The following is a 25,624-nucleotide window of genomic DNA, read 5'->3' on the forward strand; positions in this document are numbered from 1 at the left end:
CGGGACCCTTCCAGGCCTGGCCCTATGTGCCTCCTCATCTGCTGTTCATATGTAGCTTTTGTAATAGACCAGTAATCTCATGGGCTTCCCCGGTGGGCTTAGTGGTAAAGAATCCGCCTGAAATGCAGAAGCCACGGGTTTGATCTCTGGGTTGGGAAGATCCCCTGGAGGAGGGCATGGCAACCCATTCCAGTATTCTTGCCTGAAGAATCCCATGGACAGAGGAGCCTGGTGGGCTATAGTCCATAGGGTCGCAAAGAGTCAGACACGACTGAAGTGACTTAGCACACAGTATAATCTCATAAGGAAACTTTCAGTTCTATGAGCTGCTCTAGAAATTAATTAAACCCAAGGAGTGGGTCATAGGAACCTCAGGTTTAGGGCTGGCTGGTGGGAAGCACAAGTGACACCCTGGACCTGTGACTGGCGCCTAGAATGTGTCGCTTTGGGTGGTGGGGGGTGTTGACGCAGGCTTTAGCTTGTGTGATCTGATGCCATTTCCAGGTAGACAATGTCAGAACAGAACCCATCTGGTGTCAGAAGAATCAGAGGATTGGCTGGCGGTAGAAAACACTCCAGGGACCATATACCACATCTTCTCTCCTCTTCATTTTTTCCTAAAGGCCTTTATTACGAACCACCATGGTTTGGTTCTCCAGCAAATTTTATTGGTCAAGGGATGTGGAATTATATGCAATACCTGGGGTTTAAATTAACAGGCTCACTTTTAAACCAACATTTACCTTATTTTTAAAAAATTTTGCTTTTGCATAAACTGATGTAGCCAAGCAGACATGCTTCTACCCATGCAAAAAGCTGTTCAAAAATGAGCAGCTTGCAAACCCACTGTTAACAAGACACTGAATGAAACATTCTTCCAGTGAGGTCCAAGAAGCAGATCAGTCTGAGAATTTGCTTCATATTTTGACTTTTCAAAATCAAATATTCAAGATATAAAGAAGCAAAATTAAAATATCTAAAACAGTTACATCTTGATATTTTTATCCAAGTCGCTTCCAGAGTTTGTAGTGCTGCTGTGCTCTATTGATTAAAACAAAACAACAAAAGCAGTAGGCAGCTTCTAACTTAAAGGTAATCAAATTTACCACTTTGAGCTAAAAGTCACAGTGGAAGAACACATGTAAGGTGAAGAATGCTATTTAAACCTTTCAGTTTTAAATAGTACTGTATTTTAGCTTTAAAGAAAAGTTCTATATTTTTGCATAAACATTTTAAAATATTAAAACAAGTCTTTGTAATACAATATACATTAACTCATGTCAATTAAAAAACATGTCAACTTGATATCTGTTGTAAGGCATTTAAGTATTTAGCAAAAGTGTACAGAAATTTCTTAGAGGTGTCCCTTTAATATTAACTTTAGTGGGTGTCCTTAAAATGAACGCAAAACAATAAAACACTAAAAAGGAGGCAGTGATGCTGTAATACTTAATCCCAGAAAAAGCACAGTAGCAAAAATGAGTTTTCTAACAGGAAGACCAGATGATCAGCAAACTGGGACCAGGAAAACAGCCCTGGTTCAGCTATTGCACTGACCAATGCTGAGAGCTGCATCTGTTGCCTAGGAAGTTTGGTGAAAGGTACCAGCATCCTTAGTGCCTGAAACACATCGGGTGCTTGGCTCTCCTTCCTGAACTAAGCTGATGAAGATGCTTTAAAATCAGAGTGCTAGACAGTTCATGGGAAAATTTCATTTACCGCTTTATTTCAGTATGTGAGTAAATTCTGATCTAGTATTTCCAGTGTGGCTCATGTAACACCTTGTGGACTGTGGTAAGTACTGCATTGGCCATCAATGCCAGAATCTCTGAATATCAGGTCACAAACAACCAACTGTGCAATATAACCGACATAATGATCAAAGCACACCTCACAATGAACAGATTTTAGTTCAGACGATTAAAAAAAATAAAGTATTAGACTGCATTTAGTGCAGTGGTCTATCATACCATATGTCAGATACCATGCTGTGGAGATGCACTGGACAAGCATACGTACAGTACACAGCCAGGATCCAAACCAGGGTGAAAGGGCGGATATGGGACAGAACACTTTTACATACGTGTATACATTTAACGGTCTCGTCCACTGAACTGGATTTATTATACAGTTTGCTGTGCCACATCTACTAGCTTGCATAATATACCAAATTATTATTATTATAATTTTTTTTGCACAAAGATCTACTTCCATATAAAGTAGAAAAAGACGGTGGTTAAAAAAAAAAACCTTCTTCTTCAAGCTTCAATAATTGTGTCCCAAATACCACTGTATGAATACCTAAAAAATATTAAGAATGATTTAGAAATATGCATAGTTACAAATGTCCAAACATAGCTTAAAGTCACAAAGGGAACCAGTGAACGCTTCCAACTTTTATTTAAGCTTACTTATGCCTATTAGATAATGCTGACTACACGTAAAAAAGAGGAGGCTTTAGAAAGTTAAAATCTCAACTTGCAAATTTTATAAACAAGCCTTAGCTAGAGGCACATTTGATTAGACTTCAACTAACCCAAGAAAGACTCATCACTGACATGAAGGCAGGAGAGTCTGTAACCCAATCATTCCCATCAACTTTCCTTTCTTTCTGAGCAAGAGCATAAAGCTTTCCTACAAATTATTTCAAGCAGAATATCTAATTTTTTTTTTAATTGGGAAGGTTTACGCTAGCATTTTGTTCCATATTTTCCCCATTTGTTCTATGTCCTTTTTCCTTCTTTTTCTGTCTTCTTTCAGATTATTTAGATTAATTATGTGTTTATTCCATTTTAATTCCCATGTTGATTTAAATTTGCCAAAACCCTTTGTTGTGTTGCTTCAGTGGTGGCTTTAGGTTTTTTTCTTAAGATTTAATTTATTTTTAGTGCAGTTTTAGGTTCCCAGTAAAACTGAGGAGGAAACAACTATACACAGCTCCCAAACACCCCCAACCCTCACACATATACAGCCTCCTCCATTACCAACATCCCGCCCGCTGGCACCTTGTTACAGGGGATGAACCTACGCTGACACGTAATTATCACCCCAAACCCACAGTTAAACCACAGTTCACGCTTGTAGATTCTATGGGTTTGGTCAAATATACGCAGACATATATTCCTCCCTCTCATCCCCAGTCTTTTCACTGTCTCCATAGTTTTGCCTTTTTCAGAATGTCACAATCAGGTAGCATGTAGCCTGGCGGCTTCTTTTACTTAGTTACACGCGTTGAAGGTTCTTCTTTCATTTAGTTATATGCATTGAACTTATATGCTAAGTCTTTTCATGGCTTGATAGCTCATTCCTTTTCAGTGCTGAATGATATTCCACGGTCTGGATGGACCATAGTTAACCCATTTGCCTTCTGAAGTACATCCTGTTTGTTTGCAAGTTTTGGCAGTTATGAACAATGCTGCTATAAACATCCATGTGCAGGTATTTGTGTGGACATGAGTTTTCAACTACTTTGTGTAAATACCAAGCAGTGAGACTGCTGGATTATATAGTAAGAGTATGCTTAGTTTTGGACTGTGAATAAGGCTGAGTGCCGAAGAATTGATGCTTTTGAACTGTGGTATTGGAGAAGACTCTTGAGAGTCCCTTGGACTGCAAGGAGATCCAACCAGTCCATGCTGTAGGAGATCAACCCTGGGATTTCTCTGGAAGGAATGATGCTAAAGCTGAAACTCCAGTACTTTGGCCACCTCATGTGAAGAGTTGACTCACTGGAAAAGACTCTGATGCTGGGAGGGATTGGGGGCAGGAGAAGAGGGCAACAGAGGATGAGATGGCTGGATGGCATCACTGACTCGATGGACGTGAGTCTGAGTGAACTCCGGGAGTTGGTGATGGACAGGGAGGCCTGGCGTGCTGCGATTCATGGGGTCGCAAAGAGGCGGACACGACTGAGTGACTGAACTGAACTGATGCTTAGTTTTATAAGAAAATGTCAAACTGTCTTCCAAAGTAGCTGCGCCATTTTGTACTCTTACCAGCAATGAACGAGAATTTCTATTGCTCTACATGCTCACCAGCATTTGCTGCTGTCACTGTCTTAGATTTTGGCCATTCTAATAGGCTTGTAATGACAGCTCATTTATGAAGTATCTTTTCCTGTACTTAACTGCCATCTGGATACCTTCCTTGGCAAGGTATCTGTTAAGGTCTTTGGTCCATTTTTAAGTTGGGTATGTTTTCTTTCTTATTGTTGAGTTTTAAGAATTCTTTGTATATTTACAGTAACAGTTATCAGATATGTCTTTTGTAAACATTTTCTCCTGGTGTGTAGCTTGTCTACTAATTCTGTTGACACTGTCTTTTGTAGAGCAGAAGTTTTTCCTTTTCAGGAAGTTCAGCTTACCAATTATTTCTTTCATGGATTGTATCTTTAGTGTTGTATCTAAAAAATCATCAAAATACTCAAGGATATCTACATTTTCTCTCATTTTATGTTCTATGAGTTTTATGATTTTTCACTTTTCTTTAGATCTATGACTCATTTGGAGCTAGTTTTTGTAAAGGGTATAAGGTCTGACGTCTACATTCATTTTTTGCATAACGGTGGCCAATTGTTTCAGGACCATTTGTTGAAAAGACTATTTCTGCTTCACTGCACTGTCTTTGCTCCTTTGTCAAACACCAGTGTATGGGTCTATTTCCGGGCTCTCTATTCGGTCCCACTGATCTCTTATTTCACCAATGCCATACTGTCCTGACTACAATAGCTCTACAGTGCGCTGAAGCTGGGTGGTGACAGCCCTTCCGTTTTGTTCTTCTCTCTCAGTACTGTGTTGGCTATTAGGGGTCTTTTGTCTTTTCTCCACATGAACTTTAGAATCAGTTTGGTTTTCCTCATATAGATGTTGTTAAGAGTTCTGCCTGAGTATTTCCTTTTTGGGGAAACCGATGTAAATGGTATTGTGTTTTTCAATTCAGACTGCACTTGTTCATTGCTGGCATACAGAAAACTGATAGACTTTTGTATATTAACCTCGTATCTTGCAACTGTGCTATTAATGTATAATCACTTATATGGGAGTTTGTGGATTCTTTTGGATTTTCTACATAATCATGTCATCTGCCAACAATGTTAGTTAATTTCTTCCTTCCCAATCTGTATACCTTTTATTTCCTTTTCTTACTGCATCAGCTAGGACTTCTGGTTTGATGTTGAAAAAGAGTGCTGAGAGGGCACAATCTTGCCTTGTACCTGATATTCACAGGACATCTTCAACTTTCTCACCATTAGGTCTAATTTTAGCAGTAGGTTTTGGTAGACTTTACTAAGTTGAGGTGATTCCCCACTATTCCTAGTTTACTGAGAGTTCTCATTGCAAAACAATATTGGAACTTGTCCACTGATTTTTCTATATGTCTTGATGAAATCATGTGATTTTTGTTCCCTGTTGATGTGATGATTATATTAATTGATTTTGGAATGTTGAACCAGTCTTGTATATCTGGGATAAATCCACTTGGAAGTATGTAATTCTTTTTATACCTTGCTGGATCCAATCTACTATTTTGTTGAGAATTTCTGTATCTATGTTTACAGGAGATACTAGTTTGTAGTTTTCTTTTCTTTTAATGTCTGTCTGGCTTTGGGATTAAGATAATACTGGCCTCACAGAATGCCTTAGGAGGTGTTCTGTCTGCTTTTGTTCTGTAAACAAGACTGCAGAGACCTGGTATAATCTCTTCTTTAAATGTTTGGAAGAATTCACCAGTGGAGCCACCTGGGTCTGGTACGTTCTGTTTTGGAAGGTTACTAGTTATTGGTTCAAGTTCTTTAAAATAGATATAGACTTATATACATTATCTGTTTCTTCTTGTTTGAGTTTTGGCAAATTCTATCTTTGGCAGAATTGGTTTATTTCATCTACGTTATCAAATTTGTGGGCACAGAGTTATTCATAGTCTTCCTTTATTATCCTTTAAATGTCCATAGAATCTGCAGTGATGTCCCTGCTTTCATTTCTGATATTAGTAGTTTATATTGGGTTGTTTTTTGTTTTTTTTTGGCTTGGCTAGAGTCATTGACTTTACTGTATTTTTTCAAGGAACCAACTTTGCTTTCACTAATTTTTTTCTATTGATTTCCTGATCTAATTTTTATTATTTCTTTTCTTCTTTCTACTTTGGATTTCATTGTTCTTCTTTTTCTAGTTTTTTATGGAGGAGACATACGATTATATTTAGATCTTTCTTCTTTTCTAATATATGCCTGCAATGCTATAAAATTTACTTTAACTACTATTTGTGTTGAATCTCCCCCAAATTTTGATAAGTTGTATTTTTTTCATTTAGTTCAAAATACTATTAAATTTCTCTTGAGACTTCTTCTTTGACCCACTTATTATTTAGAAGTATGCTGTTTAATACTCACATTTCTGGATTTCCCAGTTATCTTCCAACTACCGATTTCTAGTTTTCTTCCACTGTGCTCTGAGAGAGGACACAGAATGACTGCTGCTCTTTTAAACGTTTTCAAGTGTGTTTTATGGCCTAGATGTGGCCTGTTTTGATGAGTGCTCCGTGTGAGCGTGAGAAGAATGTGCAAGCCACTGCTGAGAATGGACCTCTAGCTATGCAATCACCTATCCTTTCCATAATGCAGCTTCAAAAAGCAATGGCAGCCTCCCCGGTTAGTCCTGCGTGGGGCTCTGGGTGGGAAACAGGACAGGCCCGACAGGACTGCTGCAATGTGGGCACCTACCTGCGCGCCCGAAATGCCTCAGCAGCCGCACTCCTGCGCGCTCGGGGCCTGTGCACGGCGCGGGGACCGCAGCTGTCTCAAGGCCGCATCTCCGTACTGGATACCTGAGCCCATTCTTTCTGGGTCCAGCTCACCTGAGGATCGAGTAAATCTTTAGAAAAAGTTTTTATGTTTCTGTGATCCCCAAAATATATTAAGTGAAAAAAGCAAAGTACAGAACACTGTATATATAAAACATTATTTTGAATAAAGAGGAAAAATATACACATATTTGATTGCATGGGCATAAAAATATCTTTGGATGGGTACATAAAAAACTGGTAATAGTGGCTGACTTCAAGAAAGAGCTCTAGATGCAGGGGATAGGAGATGGGGGGAATAGAGGGTGAATTTCACTGTATCCTCTACTTGAATCTGGAATTATGTGAATATATTACATATACAAAAAGCACTGAAATGAAACCACAAAGATAACCATTCTTCACTATGAGACTGGTAAAGACCCAAACATGATAATATATCCTGTGGACATGGCTTTAGTGAAATAAAACACCTTCATTCATACTAGTGGGATGATAAACTGCCTCAAGCCTAAAAGGAGGAATCTGACAGCCTCTACATAAATTCCAAATGCCTCTGTTCTTTGACCCATTTCTGAGAATTTATCTTACATATATACTCACACACATGTGAAATGATATACAAAAGGTTACTTACTGCAACATTGTAACATCTGGCAACAACTCAAATGTCCAAAGCAGACTGGTTAGATAAATTATGGCAATATACAAAATTGAATATTACACACACACTACACTTGTATATACACACTAGCACAATGTGTATGTCGAAGTCTCTAAGACCGATCTGCAATGACTGGTAGGTGCAGCAAGAGCAGAATGTATGATACGCTAACCTTTCTGTATAAAGTGGTAGAGAGAATAAAGGGTTTGAACCATGCGCATATACTGCCTATTTAGAAGATTACAATGAAAAAGTACTGCTGAAGAATTCGAACACATCTGGATATGTTTTTCACTTGATGTAATTATGATTTTGATGATTTTAGGAGAAAAAGATCTTGAAAGCTTTCTGTGTGTTAACTTATATGCACTGTCTTCATGGGTACCAAAGGGGGAAGGTAATCTAAATAAGTTGAGCCTGATTGTACTCAACACAACGCCAATTTTAATGTTACCTACTTATGCTATAGACTCTTTAAAAAAAATAACAGTACTGTACCAAGTTGAGTAACTATTTTGTTGCTCTTTTCAGACCAAAAGCCCACCGAGGGGTGGAGCACCCCTCTTTCTGCTGAGACCAGAGGTCTGTCTGGGCCCCAACACTCTCCCACCACCTTCCGTGTCCCACCCTCTTGTCAGTTCCCCTCTCGCCTCTCCTTTACCTTCCTCTCGCTTCTCCCTCAGCATTTACAGGTGCTAAGACTTCTTCCATTCCTGAAACCTCTCATGTTAAATTAACCCTCTGCCTCCTCCTCCAGGGAGACACCCAGGCTCTGCTTCCTCATCTCCTCTGTGCTCAGTTGCTCCATCTCCTCCCTGCATCATTCTGCTGGTAAAGATGACTAGTGACTTCCTCTTGCCCACCCCACCGGATACTTTTCGGCTCTAGATGAAAAGTAGATTCATTTGAAAATGAACAGCCTTTTGGCTGAATGTGGGCAGAAGTGACACTCGTGTTCCTGGGTGTCTTCCTGAATCTCTGACCTTTCCCCGCCTCCTCTCATCCTTCGGTCTGCAAGGCTTTGCTCTGGGCCACTGCTCTTCCCACTCTTCACCGCTCTCTGGGGGATCACATTCCTTCCCCCGGTGCACCTACTCCTATAGACCGACGGCTCCCAGGGGGGCACCACCAGCTGGGTTCTTCCCACAGGTTCCTGGATGGTGCCCTGTGCCTGTTCCAGTGATGCCACCCAGGGAACATTTCAACACACAGCCACCCTGCTTCCCGTGAACTGGCTTCTCCTCTGGTTCTGCCATCTCATCCCTGAGCTGCGCAGCTGTGACATGGAGTTACCTGCGGCTCCTCCTCTCTTCTGATCCCTGCTCTTCCAATACCCCACAAAGCCGAAAGGCCCTGCCCTGCTATTTGGCATCTGAGTCAGGATGCCACTGCCAACATGTTTCTTAGAGTCATCTATGTCTCTTCAGCTCTGCTCCTCATCCTTGTTACAGCTTTAATCAGGCATCTTTTCTTGAATTACTCAAACATGCCTCGGTTGGTATCCTGGCCATCAGCCCTGGGCTCCCTTTGGTCCGTCTCTGATGTGACCGCCTACACACACGACGTGTCTCCAGCCACAACCTGACCATATCACTCTCTGCCTCCCACCCTCGAATGGCTTCTCAGCCCTACAGCAGTGGTCCTCTATCTTGGACGAACATGAGAATCACACGGGACAGCTTTTTAAAATGATGATGCTGAGGCCTTAACTCAGCATCTCCAGAGGTGGGGCCTAGAATTCAAATTTGTACGTATCCCAGGCGACTCTTGCGTCCAGCCAAGGTGGAGACTCAGTCACCCAGGGAGCGAAGTTCGAGCCTGGGTGAAGACCACTGGCCTGGCTGCTGCCTCTCCTGAGCCTTCTCTCCCGCCATTCCCCACTGTGGTCTTTCTCTTCTAGTGACTGCAACCTTCCCCCCAGTCTCCACTCATGCTGCCCCTCTGATGGCCTACCCTCCTCCCCACCCCCATGCCCGGTTCCTCCTCACACTTTGAAAGCCTGAGCTCAGTCACCGTCTCTTCCTAGAAGCTCTTCCTGATATCACCTCCTAAACAAGCAGGCTCTCCTTTGCGTGGCCCCAAGGTCTGGTGCACTTCTCAGTTACTGTATTGACCACACCGTGTTATAATTATCTTTTGACTGTTTCCCATGAAAGACAGTTTCTTGAGGGCGAGGGTTGGGATTAATTTATTTTTGTATCCCCACACCTGACAAAGAATAGGCATTCAGTTAAATGAGTCAATTAAAAATGTAATGCCCACATGTGATTTTGGTGATATTTGAATAAAAATCAACTCTAATAAATGACAACTATATGTTATTTTGTCAGCTGCCTATAGTAGGGTTGTTTTAAATTTATTTTTACTGAAGCAACAAGTAGAACAATAATGAGACAGGTCACTACTGTGACATGCTCAGTTAGCTTCAGAAACAAATTCTCCACGATGCCCGATCTGTAACCAGCAGCATTAAGCGAGGTGCCCATAATTCATTTCCTGTCACACAGTTGCTTCCCTGCCACCACAGAGCTGAAGAAGTCCCTGTGAAGGAGGCCTGGGCTTCCACCTGCAGTGTAGACAAGACCTTCAAACCCCTAAGAGGTCACTGCAGGTCGGCAGGTAGAGAGAGGAAACTCCATGACCAAATCACTCCTGGAAACACTGAAAAGTGACGCTACTGAGCTAGAGAGGAAAATGTGCTGCAGGAAAGTTTATTAATGGGAAGTTCTTACCTGATTCAATTTTGTTAAGGATTTTCCTTGCACACTGTACAAAGGCCTCTTCTACATTCTCCCCTGTGAGTGCACTTGTTTCCAGAAACATCAGCTCTAAAATCAACATCAAACAAAACATGAAGCCATATTTAGAAGATAATCACAATTATTCAACTCATAACCACCTGCTTAATGTATTATTCTCTTAGAATAGCAGACAAAATAGAATTTTGTCCTTATAACCAGGTATTTCTGCAAATAGAAAATCAATAAATGTCAATACATACATATTTTTTAAGTCTTAAAAAAGAATTCCAACTTTTTCTGAAAAGTAACTGGCAGTGTGTGCTAGCACTTACATGTGCTGAAGAAGAAACTAAGCAAGCTGACAGGGAAGCAGGCTGGCTGAGGCACCTAGCTGCTGGCGTAAGACTCAGCAGCAACTTCTTCCCAACAGGCTTCAGGTCGCCAGACACAGCCTGCAAGTGCCGGCGCCGGGGGCCACATGGCGTGTGGTCCCTGACAGTGGGAGGTCTTATGTGAAGGAGCCCTCTGCTATCCACTGGGTGGTCACTCACCCAGGTGAAGGCCTCTCTCCTTGCTTTTGTGAGCAAACCACAACCTCTCCAGACACTTGTTTCCTTATTGGTAAAAATGAGGTGCATGTAAATGATAGAGAAATTCCTTCTGAGCATTAACATTCTCAGCTTACATATTTCTAAACAGCTTCTTTATGAACTCATAATGGCTTATGTTTTTATTGCATGCTTATTTTCTTAGCAGAAAACCTGTTTGTGAGAGTGTAAGTTGGCAGTTCTAGAGTCCCACTGAAAGTTGCTATTAGCGTATTTTATTTCCTGACTGGTTCTAAAAATTAAAGTTATTTTAAAATGTCTGAATTCTCGTTATTTTGCTGTCTATAGGGAATCATTCATTTTATGTGTCATCCTTATGTATTCTACATAAAAATTCAGCAAGTTTCAAAGGCATCTTTAGCCAAATGACTTAAATTTAATGTAAGCAAAATAAAGCCAGTAAGTCCAGCATCTCATCTACTGCTTCACTTTCTATTTAGATCTAATATTTCACCAACTTAGCTTCAAATTACATTTTAAAAATGATAACACCATCGGATTAGGGCCTTTAAAAATTGTTATAATTTTCACTTCAAACCAAGAGCTGTGATATTAAAGATCCTAAACTGAAACACCATCACAGAATGCAAAGAGATTAGCTTCTATCATCATAGCAACCTCTGCAGGCACAAAGCAACAGGGTGAAAATATGCTAGATGTCTAAATGTCTAATAAAAACAATAGGAGCTTCCACACTCCCTAAATACAGCTTCATCTTAAACCTCCAGTAGCTGTGACAGGTGAAAGGCCACTTGCCATTTTCCTGAGCAAATCGGGAGGCCTCCAGGAAAGTGACTTCCCGATCGGTGTCCAAGTCCTTCTTGTTCCCGCAGAGGATGATGACAATGTTCTGGCTCGCGAGCATTCGGGCATCTGTTAACCAATTAGTAAGCGCATTGTAGGTTTCTCGGCTGCGTAATATAAGATTGTGAGAACAGTACATGTATTTTATAAAGCTAGCAACTCTTTCCAGTCACTCACACCACCTCTATACACGCAGGGCAGTGCCCACGACCTTCAAAGCACTCAGAGGACCTGGGCGCCCCAAGAGCACACCACATGCCAAGGGTGTGTTCCACCTTGTTTCCAGGGAGATGCCACAGCGAGTCAGACAGCTTGCCACCGGCTGTTTCCCCAAGCAGGGTGCGGTTATTTACTCGGGTCTTGGTTCACACAACATGCGAGCAAAACCTAAGGCTAACTGCTGTCACTCGACGAATCCGTGCAACATGACGGTCCTTTGTTTCACAGGAATTTATCACACTGATTCTCCGCGACACACTCTTATCATCTCCCATTTACATGAGAAACCTAAGGCCCAGAGAGACTGGTTTAAGTTGCCCAAAGTCACACACATGGAGCCAGGACCTGACCAGGTCTGTCTGCCTCCAGTACTGTGTTCAGCTCTTATCTATCTAAGGGCAAAATCCTTGTATATTCTACGGACTGACCAAGGAACTGAATTTTTAATTGAATTTAACTGTGACACCAAGGTGACGGCTACATGCAGGACAGTGCACTCAGATCCTTAAGATGGGCCAAGAGCTTTATAGGAACCAATTTAACCACCCAACAGCCTCACGAGTATTATGTGGTCATCATGACTCAGTGGAACAGACAAGGAAACTAAAGTCCAGAGGGCTCACACTGCTTTGGGACAGGAACCAGGATTTGAACCCAGGCCATTGCAGCATAGAGCCCGTGCTTATTAACAATTTACCACGTGCAAAACTTCAAGCTGTGAATCTTAAGGAAACACGATGACACAGGAGATGCTTTATCTATCTGAAACTTGGGAACAGGTTTCACATGGTGAAGGGGTGAAAGGGGCTGCTCTGAAAACCTGCAAGACCCTCAGGGAAAGGGCGGAGGGTCTTGCTGAGTCCCACCTCTGCTGTCCGCCGACACACCAGCGGCCTATGGGGAGGAGCAGACCCCAGGGAGCATGGGCTGAGTAGGGGTGTTATTACCTGGTGATGTCGTAGACAAGCAGTGCCCCCGCTGCACCTCTGTAGTAGCTTCTCGTCACAGACCTGGAAGAGTTACAGGCTTTTACTTTCAAGGGAGCAGAGCCCTTGCTCATGAGCAGCAGCCTCCCATGCAAAACACCCATTTTTGGCCTTGACAACTGCAATACAGTGCCAGATACCTCTCTAAAGAGAAATGATACAAAGACATTTGAAAGCAGACACGAAGGGCTGTTCTGTCCAAAACAGGATCACAGTAGTGATAAGGAGGTGGGGCCATGAGGCTGGGGATGAGTGTGCCCCTCATGGAGTGGGGGAGGCCCCGCAGAACTGAGGGGACCTCTGAGAACATGTAGGGGAAAGACAGGAAGGCGGCAGCAGGGCTACAGTGCACGAGGCCCTCGGTGGCTCCTCTGCTTGCGTGGGGTCGTCTTCCAGGGCACGGGCCATCGCCCGCCCTGCCCCAGGCCCGGCGGTGCAGCTCATGCTCCCTCCCTCCTGGGGGCACACCAGTCTGAACTGAGCACCCACCCAGGTACAACACGTCCATTCTCACAACCTCCGGAGTTTTCCTTCAGTAAACACTTCCCTGAATCATGACTTTCCCTGTGCATTAGATTTTCCCAGGGGTAGAATAAAATGTGCTTGGCACCTCCTGTCTTGAACAAGCATGGTGCAGGCAGCAGGAAGCTCCTGCTACTGTTCCAAAGGGGATTCTTTTGCACCCAGACTTCTCAGTAGCTGCTCCACCAGTGCCTCTTCCTCCTCCTCCTCCATGACACAGCCCATCTGGACCACGCAGCTCCACAGACAGATGACCCAGTGCCAGCTGCCCTCCCCCTCTGCCTTGACCCCCTGCCTCCTCCCTCTGCTCTACAGCCCACTCTGTGTTGCATCACTGGAGACACTCTGATTTCACTCTCATACTTCATGGAGAGTCTGGCTGAGTGTACAATTTTAGGTTGGAAAAAAATTTTCATGTTGAGTTTTGAAGTCACGGTTGTAATTATCTTCCAGCTTTCAACTGCTGCTGCTGAAAAGCCCAGTGCAATGGTCATAGTGCTCCTTGAGATGTGTCTGCTTTTCCCTCTTAGAATCTCTGGCATCTCCAGCCCATCCCTGGCGTTCTGAGATTTCACATGGCAGACCCTGGCCTCATCTGTGTTTGGTGTAATGTGGAATTTTATAGACTCATTTCCTTTAGGGGAAAATCTTCAACTGTTGCTTTCATTGTCTCCTCTCCTCCTCTGCCTTCAGGAAGGCATCACTGGTCAGGCCTTGGCCTTCCTGGACTGACTCTGGATGACTCTCTATGTTGTCTCTTCTCTTTCTCACCTCAAGTTTATTGTTTAACTTTCTGGAAGAGTATTACTCTATTTAATACATTATTTTAATTTCTCTTTTTAAATTTAAATTTTGTTTTTATTTCCTTGATGCAACCTTTACTCTTACTTGTGAGGATATAGTAGTTTTTAGTTTTTGTCTATTCCCTGAGAGTTCTTACTTATTTGGGGCTCTTTATTTTAGAAGCTTTCTTCACATACATGTCTGGCTATCCACAGATCATTTATATTGATCATTTATATTCAAGAGCAAGGAATACCAAAGTGAAAAAGATGCTTTTTATGTGTGGGGTTGGGGGGCTCCACTGTGAGATGGCTGGACAGAGATCGGGCTATTTCATTGGGGAAACCAAAATGTTAGTACCTTTAAGCCTTTTCCTTGTGGCTATTTTTCTGTGGAGAAGAATCACTTCCTCTGTCTGAGACATACACGCCTGGCTGTCAGTAACTAAGGAGGATGTGGGGAAGAGATAAGGGTCAGCAGTTTTCAATTAACTTTCATCTTTCCAGTCCTTGCCTCACTTACCCCTGCCCTCTAATGGGTCCCTACTTTCACTTTTTCCAGGAATCTCCGCACAGTCCTCCTTAGTGTTCGCACCAACTTACATTCCCACCAGCAGCGCAGGAGGGTTCCTTCCTTCCCACACCTTCTTCAGCACTTACTGTTTGTAGATTTTTTGTGATGGCCATTCTGACAAGTGTGAGGTGACAGCTCATTGCAGTTTTGATTTGCATTTCTCTAATAATTAGCAATGTTGACCATTTTTTCATGTGCCTACTGGTCATCTGTATGTCTTCTCTGGAGAAATGCCTATTTAGGTTTTCTCCCCATTTTTTTGATCAGGTTTTTAAAATATTGAACCGTATGAGTTTGTGTATTTTGGAATTTAGTAATCCCTTGTCAGTCGTATCATCTGCAAGTATTTTCTCCCAGTCTGTAGGTTGTCTTTTTGCTTTGTTTATGGTTCACTTTGCTGTGCAAAAGCTTTTAAGTTTAATTAGGTCCCATTTTTAAAATTTTTGCTTTTATTTCCATTATTTTAGGAGATGGATCCAAAAAAATATTGCTGTGACTTATGTCAGAGACTGCTCTACCTCTGTTTTCCTGTAGAAGTTTTATAGTATCTGGTCTCACATTTAGGTCTTTAATCCATTTTGAGTTTATTTTTGTGTACAGTGTTAGAGAATGTTCTAATTTCATTCTTTTACATGTAGCTGTCCCCTTTTCCCAGTACCACTTGTTGACGAGACTGTCTTTTCTCTGTTGTCTATTCTTGCCATCTTTGTGGAAGATTAACTGTGTGGACTTACTCCTAGGCTCTCTGTTCTGCTTATTGATCCATATGTCTGCTTCGGTGCAATAGCCTGCCGCTTTGGTTACTGCAGCTTTGTATTCTTGCCTGAAGTCTAGTTATGAGACTTTCTGAAGCAAACAATTATTAAGCATTTAAAATACTCTACCTGACTTTAAGTGAAATGCTTGCACTGGGATTGAGTTTAACTGAATTTTGAAATTGTGAATATCTTTTGTTTGACTTTGTGTATTGACTCAAAAAACACAACCAGAATATTAATCTACTTTCCTGCTTTAGCACTTATTGTTTGTTGTTTAATGTTTAAGTTGTATCTGATTCTTCTGTGACTCCATGGATTGTAGCCTGCCAGGCTCCTTTGTCTATGGGATTTTCCAGGCAAGAATACTGGAGTGGGTTGCCATTTCCTTCTCCAGGGGATCTTCCCTACCCAGGGACTGAACCACACCTCCTGCAGGTGGATTGTTTACCACTGATCCCACTTCAGTAGTTATGGAATATCAAACATGGAACTTATCTGCAGTGATCTGGCAGTTATTATTCCAAATGTTGATTATGACTTGAGTGTAATGAAAGTGCTAAGGAGAGAATATTTTGTGGACTGTTTTCAGTTCAGTTCAGTCGCTCAGTCATGTCCGACTCTGTAAACCCGTGAATTGCAGCATGCTAGGGCCTCCCTGTCCATCACCAATTCCAGGAGTTTACCCAAATTCATGTGCACTGAGTCAGTGATGCCATTCAGCCCCAATCCCTCCCAGCATCAGGGTCTTTTCCAATGAGTCAACTCTTCACATGAGGTAGCCAAAGTATTGGAGTTTCAGCTTTGGCATCAGTCCTTCCAATGATCACCCAGGACTGATCTCCTTTAGAATGGACTGGTTGGATCTCCTTGCAGTCCAAGAGACTCTCAAGAGTCTTCTCCAACACCACAGTTCAAAAGCATCAATTCTTCAGAGCTCAGCTTTCTTCACAGTCCAACTCTCACATCCATACATGACCACAGGAAAAACCATAGCCTCGACTAGACGGACCTTTGTTGGCAAAGGAATGTCTCTGCTTTTCAATATGCTATCTAGGTTGGTCATAACTTTCCTTCCAAGGAGTAAGCATCTTTTAATTTCATGGCTGCAATCACCATCTACAGTGATTTTGGAGCTCCCCAAAATAAAGTCTGACACTGTTTCCACTGTTTCCCCATCTATTTCCCATGAAGTGATGGGACCGGATGCCATGATCGATCTTTGTTTTCTGAATGTTGAGCTTTAAGCCAACTTTTTCACTCTCCTCTTTCACTTTCATCAGGAGGCTTTTTAGTTCCTCTTCACTTTCTGCCATAAGGGTGGTGTCATCTGCTATCTGAGGTTATTGATATTTCTCCCAGCAATCTTGATTCCAGCTTGTGCTTCTTCCAGCCCAGCGTTTCTCATGATGTACTCTGCATATAAGTTAAATAAGCAGGGTGACAATATACAGCCTTGATGTACTCCTTTTCCTATTTGGAACCAGTCTGTTGTTCCATGTCCAGTTCTAACTGTTGCTTGCTGACCTGCATATAGGTTTCTCAAGAGGCAGGTCAGGTGGTCTGGTATTCTGATTATTTAATGTAAAGCAAAACCATCCCCCAAAGAGATTTAAAAAAATTCTTAATGTGCAATGCTATACCCTCCTAATGTGCCACTAGGTCTCAAAGAATAAATTATCCTCCAAATTAGAAAATGTTCATTTGGAAGTGATTCCCTAACCCCCAGGGCACACAGCAGGAGATAACTGGTGGGCCAGCCAGTCAAGTTTCACCTGCCGCTCCCCATCACTTCCCATCGCTCACATTACCACCTAAACCATACCCTCTCCTCGTCTGTGGAAAAACTGTCTTCTGTGAAACCGGTCCCTGATGCCAGAAAGGTTGGGGACACTGTTCTAACATATTCTTCCATAAATCAATGCTGCATGGAGAAAAATGGAGTTTTAGCTTGTCTTAAAGCTTTCACAGGTGAAGTTTCTAAAACCTGTGGTGGGGAGGAGGGGGTTATATACATTAAGAGACCATAATTGATTATTTCAAACCAAATTTTCAAATATTAAGTTAGAGAAAAAGCTACCTGAATCGTTCTTGGCCTGCTGTGTCCCATATCTGTAACTTTACATATTTACCACCAACATTTATTATCTTTGAACCAAATTCCACTCCTATTGTATGATTTGAGTCATCTTTGACTGCAAAAAAAAAAAGGAAATTTAATTTTAGGACATTAAGGTAACAAGCTTATAAATTTAAACACGTAACATTCAAATCAAGAGTTAAGTCTTGATTACATTAATAGAAAATGTAATTTACTTATGCCATTCATTTCTCCAAAAGTAAAATGATAAAAAGCACTCAATGCTTTAAACAGAATACATACAGTTTCTGTTCTCAAAGAGCCAATCAAGTTTTTTTCTCAAAACCCCTAAACAAGCCATATATTTTAAAGCCAACGCTGGGTGACCCTGCCACATGAGGCCGTATCTACCCGACCACTATTAAGGTTCTCAAGAAGGGTAACTGCACAAAATACTGGGCACCACCTTGAGAGGCAAAATACTGGGCACCACCTTGAGAGGCAAAATACTGGGCACCACCTTGAGCGGCTTACTGCCCAGTGACAGACTGCAACTCGGCCAACGATGGTTTCAGCTATTTGGACAAAGATTCTAAACAAAAAAAAGTAAAGGGAAGGAAAAGCACTGTAGCCCAAGAAGGAAACTTGATGGATACCAAAGATTAAAGGAAAAAGAGGAAAAGATAGAGTGAAAAAACACAAATAAACCCCCCCCCCCCACCAAACCAAGACCTGGATGCAGTTATTACAGCTGTTGAGTTTTCATGAACTTCAGCATTGTGTGTGGCAATCATTTGGAACGAATTTGTTGGCAAAATCAATACTGTCTGAATGGGCAGGGATGCAGGCAAAATATGTAGTTTGCCAAACTCAACTGGAATAAGCTGTCTATAAAAGAAAATATCTGTGATGATAAAAAAAGGGATAAAACAAACATCCTGGCTACGCAGTCTGGTTCATAGTTTACAGCCATAGGATAAAATTTAATTGCACCAGAAATCATCTGACAGCTGTGTTCCCTGCTTCCTGGGGACCTGGGGTAGGAAAGGGTTTGAGTCCAGCAGCCTGTCTCATCCTGCACATTCACCAGCACCCAGCTACTGGGCCAGCCTGGGAGGAAACGCCTCCGAAGGTGAGATCTAAAAACCAGGTTAACACACGGCTGAGAGAAATACTGTCGCTATGGTCGTGAGAAGCGAAGGGAGGATGTGTGGGGAGAGTGCCTGCTCAGGCCAGGCACCTGGCCAGTGTCCCCTCTGCTGAGACGGAACAACACAACGTCTAAGTGACTGGTTCAGAACCCTGGGCCCACCCAGCAGATGAACGCTTGTTGATGCAGCGGGCCCTGGCGCCGTGACTAAGCCACACTGGGTCTCTGTCACCACACAGAGACTCCAGTGAGCTCCTGGTCGATGGAAACGGATGCAGCAGAAAACATTCTAGAATCTTACTCTTCAAGCTCTTTCCCAGGACACCCTCTGCCTGCAGTTTACCCACCATCTAACAGATCTCACACACCCTTACTTAGGATGAACTTCATTAAATGAAATTAATTCTGTTTTTGTGCCTTTGTCTGACTATAGTAATATAGACAGGTCATTCTCCACAACTCTTTTGATAATTATAAAAGAAAGGTACATTTTAAGGGCCTTTCAAACCTACCATGTTTTACAATAGTTTGGAATACAAAATGTAACCTCCCTTACAACATGGGGCAAGTCAATGACAAAAGATACTTCTGTGGGCAAAAGGCCTGGATTGAGTCTCACATGCACAGTCACTACCTGTTTCTTTTCCTGTAAAAGGACTGATGACAACAACTGCCCTAATGACAACACAAGGCCGCTGGGGGCCAAACACTACTTTATCCAAGATGTACAACTAGGGTTACCGGGCCACTCCCTGTCAGGAAATGGAATTCCACTGCATTATAAGGTATTTTAGTATCTGGAAAATGTACAAGACAATTTACCACATAATGAACAATGACCCACTATGAAACTGAAGTGCTAAATAATCAGATTATTAAACACTTAATAAGATAAACTTTTACCGTCATTTAAAAATATTTGTAAACTACAACTTTCTTCCTGAAAACATATTCAGAAGTTTTGCCATACACAAGTTGGTGTCGGAGCACGCTCTCAGAAGACGACATAAGAGGAGCACGGACCATGTGACATCACTTACATTTTTTTTCAATAAACTGATGAAGCAAGCAAGACTTGCCAGTTCCTGCATTTCCAATGACCAAGAATTTAAACAAAAAATCTGAAACACAAAAAGAGACTGTGAGCAATAACATTAAAACAGGTGCTATGAGCTTAGACTACAGTCATAAAATTTCATGAGATTGTAATTGTTAACATCACAGAGAAAACAGGTAACTGAATATTTTGAGAACATGGCAATAAACACATTGACTTACCTTTCCACCTTTTCAATACCTGGCTTACATGCTAACCCAGTGCCTTTTCTAACTTCTCTGTGGATAATTTCTTTTCTGAAAGTTTGAAATGTAATAACTATAATGACAAAAGTGACTAAAATCTCTCTCTTTGCTATTCAAATAAATATGCATATCCAGTGACAAGTAAAAATCACTTAGAAACTTCAAATGCTTTCTATACAGAAGAAAAAACTTGGTAGACTCATGGGCTTTGAGAAATTCACTCTTCTTCTTTTAAAAAACAGGTGCAACTTATCTCCACACTTGCTTCTGTGGCCCGGCCTCTGTTCCCGCACCTAGGGCTCATGGGAAGGCTGGCTTCTGGTCAGTATTTCCCAATTTGGTCAGTATTCCACGTGTGAAATTTGTCTCATTCAATACAGGGACAGCTCTTCACTTCTTCTTTACACAGAGGAATATATTTAATTTGGGACCTTATTCTGCATAAACTATAAAAAGAGGCTTTCTAGCATGGAACCTGTGAGTCAGAATGAGGGACACCAGTAGCCTGACATTGCCCTGGTGATTTATGCTGCTTTTTCTGATAGCAAAGGAGTCTAGTTCTGCTCAGCCTAGCCTTGCGAGCATAGCTCCCACCCTCACGCTTTGACCACCACCCACCTCTGCCAATCCCCAGGCTGCAAGGCTCGCCTGTGGCTCTGAAGGCCCTGCTCTATGCTCCTGGTTCCCTTGGCCGCACCTCTGATGCTATCACCTCCACACTCCCGTTTTGGACCTGACCACACATTCCCAGCCCTGGCCAAAAGACAGAAGCAACCCAACTATCCACTGATGGATAAATAATAAACAAAATATGGTACATATATACTTTGGAATATTATTCAGCCTTGAAAAGGAAGGAAATTCTGATATATGCTACAGTATGGATGAAACTTCACACTGTGCTAAGTGAAATAAGCCGGACACAAAAGAAGACATATCAGAAGATTCTGTTCACATGAGGTGCCCAGAGTGCTCAAACTCACAGAGACAGAAAGTTGAATGGTGGTTGTAGGCGTGCTAGGGGAGAGGGAACGCACAGCCAGTGTTCAGTGATTACGAGCATCAGTCTGGAAAGATGAGAGTTCTGAGGATGATGGCGGCGATGGCTGCACAACAAATGTGAGTGTGCTGAGCGCCAGGGCCTCTAAAACGGCCAATCTCATGGCACATGTGCATTTCATCACACACAAAGCAAAACAGGCCAGGTCTGATCATTTGCACTGCACAGCTTTTACAGCCCAAGAAATTAAAACTTCCAAGTTAAAATGACAATACTAAAATTTCTCAATTTTGTTCAGTATCCTCTTCGAGAAATAAAGCCCAATACATTGTTGCATAAGTTGTAAACACAGGAAAATGAGAATCAGGTAAAAATGCTGCCACCGTGTAGGCAAACCTAAGTCTTGAGAGAGAAAATAATTTGTACACACAAATGGGAGTGTTTCTTATGCTTCATATGTACACAGCAAAAGGAGTTTCAGTAATCCATCTAATCCTGAAACAAAACTCTGATGTCTAAGCACAGACTTTGACTTAAAGCTTGTTCCCTTATTATTTTCTGCTTTGGAAGTTTTGCTTAAATGGACTTCATTTGGACATAGGAGCCTGGTGGGCTACAGTCCATGGGGTTGCAAAGAGTCAGACACAACTGAGCAACTAAGCACGCCCGCGTGCGCATGCGCGCGCACGCACACACACACACACACACACACACACACACACACACACAGTAACTGTTTTCCAGATTATACCACAGTCTCAGCAGGTAAAAGGGTAACAATGTCAACTGATTTTACCTTGCTGGACAAAGACAAGTAAGATGTGCAATTTCCATATATGAAAATACTTAATTCCTCCAAAAAACTCTTCACACTCTGAATCTTGTAGCTCAAAGAGGTTAAGTTTTCTTACTTAGAAAACCTTTTTGTTTGAAAACGCTTTTGGAGTCAAACCATTTAAAAAACTATACAGCTGACCTTTCAGGAAAAAGGACTGGAAAAAGCAGTAGGGGCCCTGGAGGGCTGTCAGTTTTGGGTCTTAAGACATGTGGGACCGAGTTCAAGAGTGTACCCATGTGAAGGACAGAGTACAGAGGTCAACCTGAACTTTCTTCAAGGCTTGGCCTGAAGTGAAGGACAGGCTAGGAAATCCTCTCACCAGCTTAGCGGGACAAGGAGCCTTCTCTGACTCTGTCTGGCCTCTCAGCAAAACAAACAAACAAAAAAACATTCCCCTTTGAAGATTTATTATTGGCTGGCTCCACAGGAGTTTGATATTCAAACCAAAAAACACGTGTACGGTGAAACTCCAAGTCAAGAAATTTAAAACAGTAAAAATGGCCCTAGACAGTGATGTCACCAGGATGCCTGGAAGAAGCAAAGCAGATCACTCTGGAATCACACTGGCTCCCAGGTGGTGCTAGTGGTAAAGAACCCGCCTGCCAATGGGGGCGACGTAAGAGACTCAGGTTCAACCCCTGGTTTGGGAAAATACCCTGGATCAGGGCATGGCAACCCACTCCAGTACTCTTGTCTGGAGAATCCCATGGACAGAGGAGCCTGGAGGGCTACAGTCCATAGCGTCACCAAGAGTTTGGACACAGCTGAAGGGACTCAGTACACTGGAAGGACACATCCTCCAATCAGGATACTCAGGAGTCCCAGACTTAGAGCTTCTCTCAAGATAAGCTCACAATTTAAAACAACAAAACACTCTAGCAAACAATCCATCGTGAGTGAGTCAGCAGTCCAGAGATATCACACTCTCAGGAATCTGATCCTGAAAAGAGCCTGAGAGGGGCCTCCCTGGCGGCCATCGGAAGACTCTGCCTTTCAGTGCACGGAATGCAGGCTTGGTCCGACTGGGGGCCGAGACCCAACACATCTCATGGCCAAAACACAGAATAGGGATCTGATGAAGTGCACTCAACGTGATCAAGACGATAAAAGAGGAATTGAATCCATAAGCAAAGAATAAAACGATATGGAAGAATATATCAATTTCTAGAATGTGGTTAGAAACAAAAGCTGCAGTCATTAGAAACAATCAATGGATAAATGAAAGAGCAGAATAAACAAAACTAACGAGAAAATTAGTGGACTGGAATAGAGACTGGAGAAAATTACCATGAGGCAAAATAGAGAACTGAAGAGAGAGAAAATATGAGCGTTTAAGAAAAATGCGAGAGTTGAAAGAAAGGGTCCAACATGGGTCTGATATGTATTTTGGAATAAAAAGAGAGCGAGAGAGACAATGTGTAGAGAAGGTCAACGTTAAACTGTAACAACATTCAGTAAGAAAGGAAAAACTCCCTGCGAAGAAACTAGGTTCCAAAGGTCACCATCTTCAGTGTTGGGACAGAAGCGCAGGAACAGTGCACTGTCTAATGCAGAATTCAATATGCAATGGTCACCCTAAACACCAAGATGGACTTCTGCTTCCAAAAAGAGGGAGCAGAAAGAAGCACTTTTCCTCATTCCTCCTGCTCAGTACAACCTAGGATCCTGGCATCACACATAAAAGAAACACAAGGAGACTTGGAAACGTGTAGCGAAGGTGAGAAACGGGCCAGAGACCTAGGGGCCTGAGGAGTGACACTGGCTTTTCCGTGGGTTTTTCTCCTTTTCCCTCCTATCTCCCAGACAGGGAGCTGAACAAGCTAACAGCCAACAGAGGCAGATTTTAAGAAGCCACAGCAAAAGCCTGGTCTCTCTACTCACAGGACCAGTAAAGGCCAGCCTAGCAAGACAGAAAACTTACACAAAACTGCTCTATTCCAGGCAAACACTACAGGAAAAACTCACCCCAGGTCTCACCCTGCTCAGGCCAGCAAAGGATGGATGGGAACCTGGACCGCTACCCTTTTGAGGCTCTAATGAGGTTCCCCCAACACCAGTAGGGTGCTGTCACAGAAACCAGGGACAGGGTGGGGCCCTCATTCCTGCAAGCCAGTTCTGAGCCATCCTTGCCCCCACTGCATGGCAGGGGAGACACGGCGGTGACAGGGGGCAGAGGGCACAGGTCACAAGAGCTCTCATCCCAACTCAGCAGCACAAGCAGCAGCCCCTCCACCCGGATGTCCAGACGCTCAGACGGCAACCTGGACTTCCACCTCTACCTGGCAGTAATAAGGCAGCACCTAGGAGCAGAAATGAGTTAAACAAGATTTAAGTCAAGATCTAAGGCCTCATAACATAATGCAAACATGCCCATGTTTTGAGTAAAAATCCCTCATCATAGCAAGAACCAGGAAGACCTCAAACAAAGGAAGAATATCAACAGATTTCAATGCCAAGATGATAGAAACGGGAAAACTCTGACAAAGATTTTAAAGCGGCCATCATGAATGCTTCAACAAGCAATAAGAACATGTTTGAAACACATGAAAAGCAGATATCTTCACCAAAAAGAAAGTATCATCAAAGAAAAAGAAAACACATATAAGAACCAAATGGATATTTCCGAATTAAAACATACAATAACTGAAGTACGGGGCTCCGTGGATGGGCTCAAAACAAAATGGGGCAGAGGAAACAGTGAACTGAGCATCAAAGTGACAGAAAATGTCCAATCTGAACAACAAAGAGAAAATAGACTGAAAATGTGTTGATACAGGCCTCATGGACCTTTCAGACTACCAAAAAAAAAAAAAAAAAATCTAACTTTCATGTCACTGGAGTCTCAGAAGGAGAGAAAACAGGATAGGGTTGAAAAAGTACTCAAAAGAAATAATGGCTGAAAACTTTCTAAATTTAATAAGACAGCAATTCAAAAAGCTAGATTATTCCAAAGGGAAAGTGAAAGACGCTCAGTTGCGTCTGACTCTTTGTGACCTGTACAGTCCATGGAATTCTCCAGGCCAGAAAGCTGGAGCGGGCAAGCCTTTCCCTTCTCTGGGGATCTTCCCAACCCAGGGATCGAACCCAGGTCTCCCACATTGCAGGAGAATTCTTTATCAACTGAGCTATCAGGGAAGCCAGATTCTTTCCAACAAGAATCTAAATACATTCATGTCAAGGCACATCATACTTAAACTTCTTGAAACAAATAAACAAAAAAATCTTGAACACAGCCAGAGAAAAATGATAGCTTACCTAAAGGTAAAAAACAATACTAGCGCCAGCACATTTCTCGTCAGAAACCACTGAGGCCTGAAGGGGCACACTAGTTTTCAAGGGCTGCAAGTAAAGAGCGCTCCATTCAGAATCTTATACCCTAAAAATATCCTTCTAGACTGAAGGACTGAGACATTCTTAGAGGGAAAAAAAGAGCTAACAGAATTTGTCACCAACAGATCTACCCTAAAAGAATGGCTAAGGGAAGTCCTACAGACTGAAAGGAAAGGAATTCCCTGGCAGTCCAGTGGTTAGAACTCAGTGCTTTCACCACTGAGCCCAGGGTTCAATCCCTGGTGGGGAAACTATGATTTCAAAAGCCATGCCAAAAAAAAAAATAAAATAAATAAAGCCTGAAAGGAAGTGATCAAACAAATTATAATCATGGAACATTATACAAAGGAAAGTGAAAATGAAATTATACAAAGGAAGAACATGGTAAATAAAAACATTGGTAAACATATTTTGCTGTTTAAGCAAAAATGGTTAATGCTATTTGATGTAACTCTAAACAACAGGAAATAT

The 25,624-nt window shown here is 42.3% G+C and overlaps 2 protein-coding genes across 2 annotated transcripts in view; both read right to left on the bottom strand.

Moving 5' to 3' along the window:
- On the bottom strand, positions 607-1,611 carry SPHAR (S-phase response (cyclin related)). The gene is given in 3 exon segments (XM_005698959.3): positions 607-969; positions 972-1,041; positions 1,558-1,611. Coding segments are annotated over 3 exon segments (273 nt in total). The 3' UTR covers positions 607-820.
- Positions 1,702-25,624, bottom strand: part of RAB4A (RAB4A, member RAS oncogene family) — a 43,008-nt gene continuing 19,085 nt past the window's right edge. Inside the window, exons 2-8 of the mRNA XM_018042533.1 lie at positions 19,724-19,804; positions 17,534-17,648; positions 12,782-12,844; positions 11,568-11,722; positions 10,195-10,290; positions 6,719-6,852; positions 1,702-2,301 (exon numbers count right to left, since the gene is read on the bottom strand). Of these exons, the coding sequence (XP_017898022.1) occupies positions 6,737-6,852; positions 10,195-10,290; positions 11,568-11,722; positions 12,782-12,844; positions 17,534-17,648; positions 19,724-19,804 (626 nt within the window). The 3' untranslated portion in view covers positions 1,702-2,301; positions 6,719-6,736. The remainder of the gene's footprint in view (positions 2,302-6,718; positions 6,853-10,194; positions 10,291-11,567; positions 11,723-12,781; positions 12,845-17,533; positions 17,649-19,723; positions 19,805-25,624) is intronic.

This window comes from Capra hircus, chromosome 28, assembly GCF_001704415.2.
Source record: "Capra hircus breed San Clemente chromosome 28, ASM170441v1, whole genome shotgun sequence".
NCBI lineage: Eukaryota > Metazoa > Chordata > Mammalia > Artiodactyla > Bovidae > Capra > Capra hircus.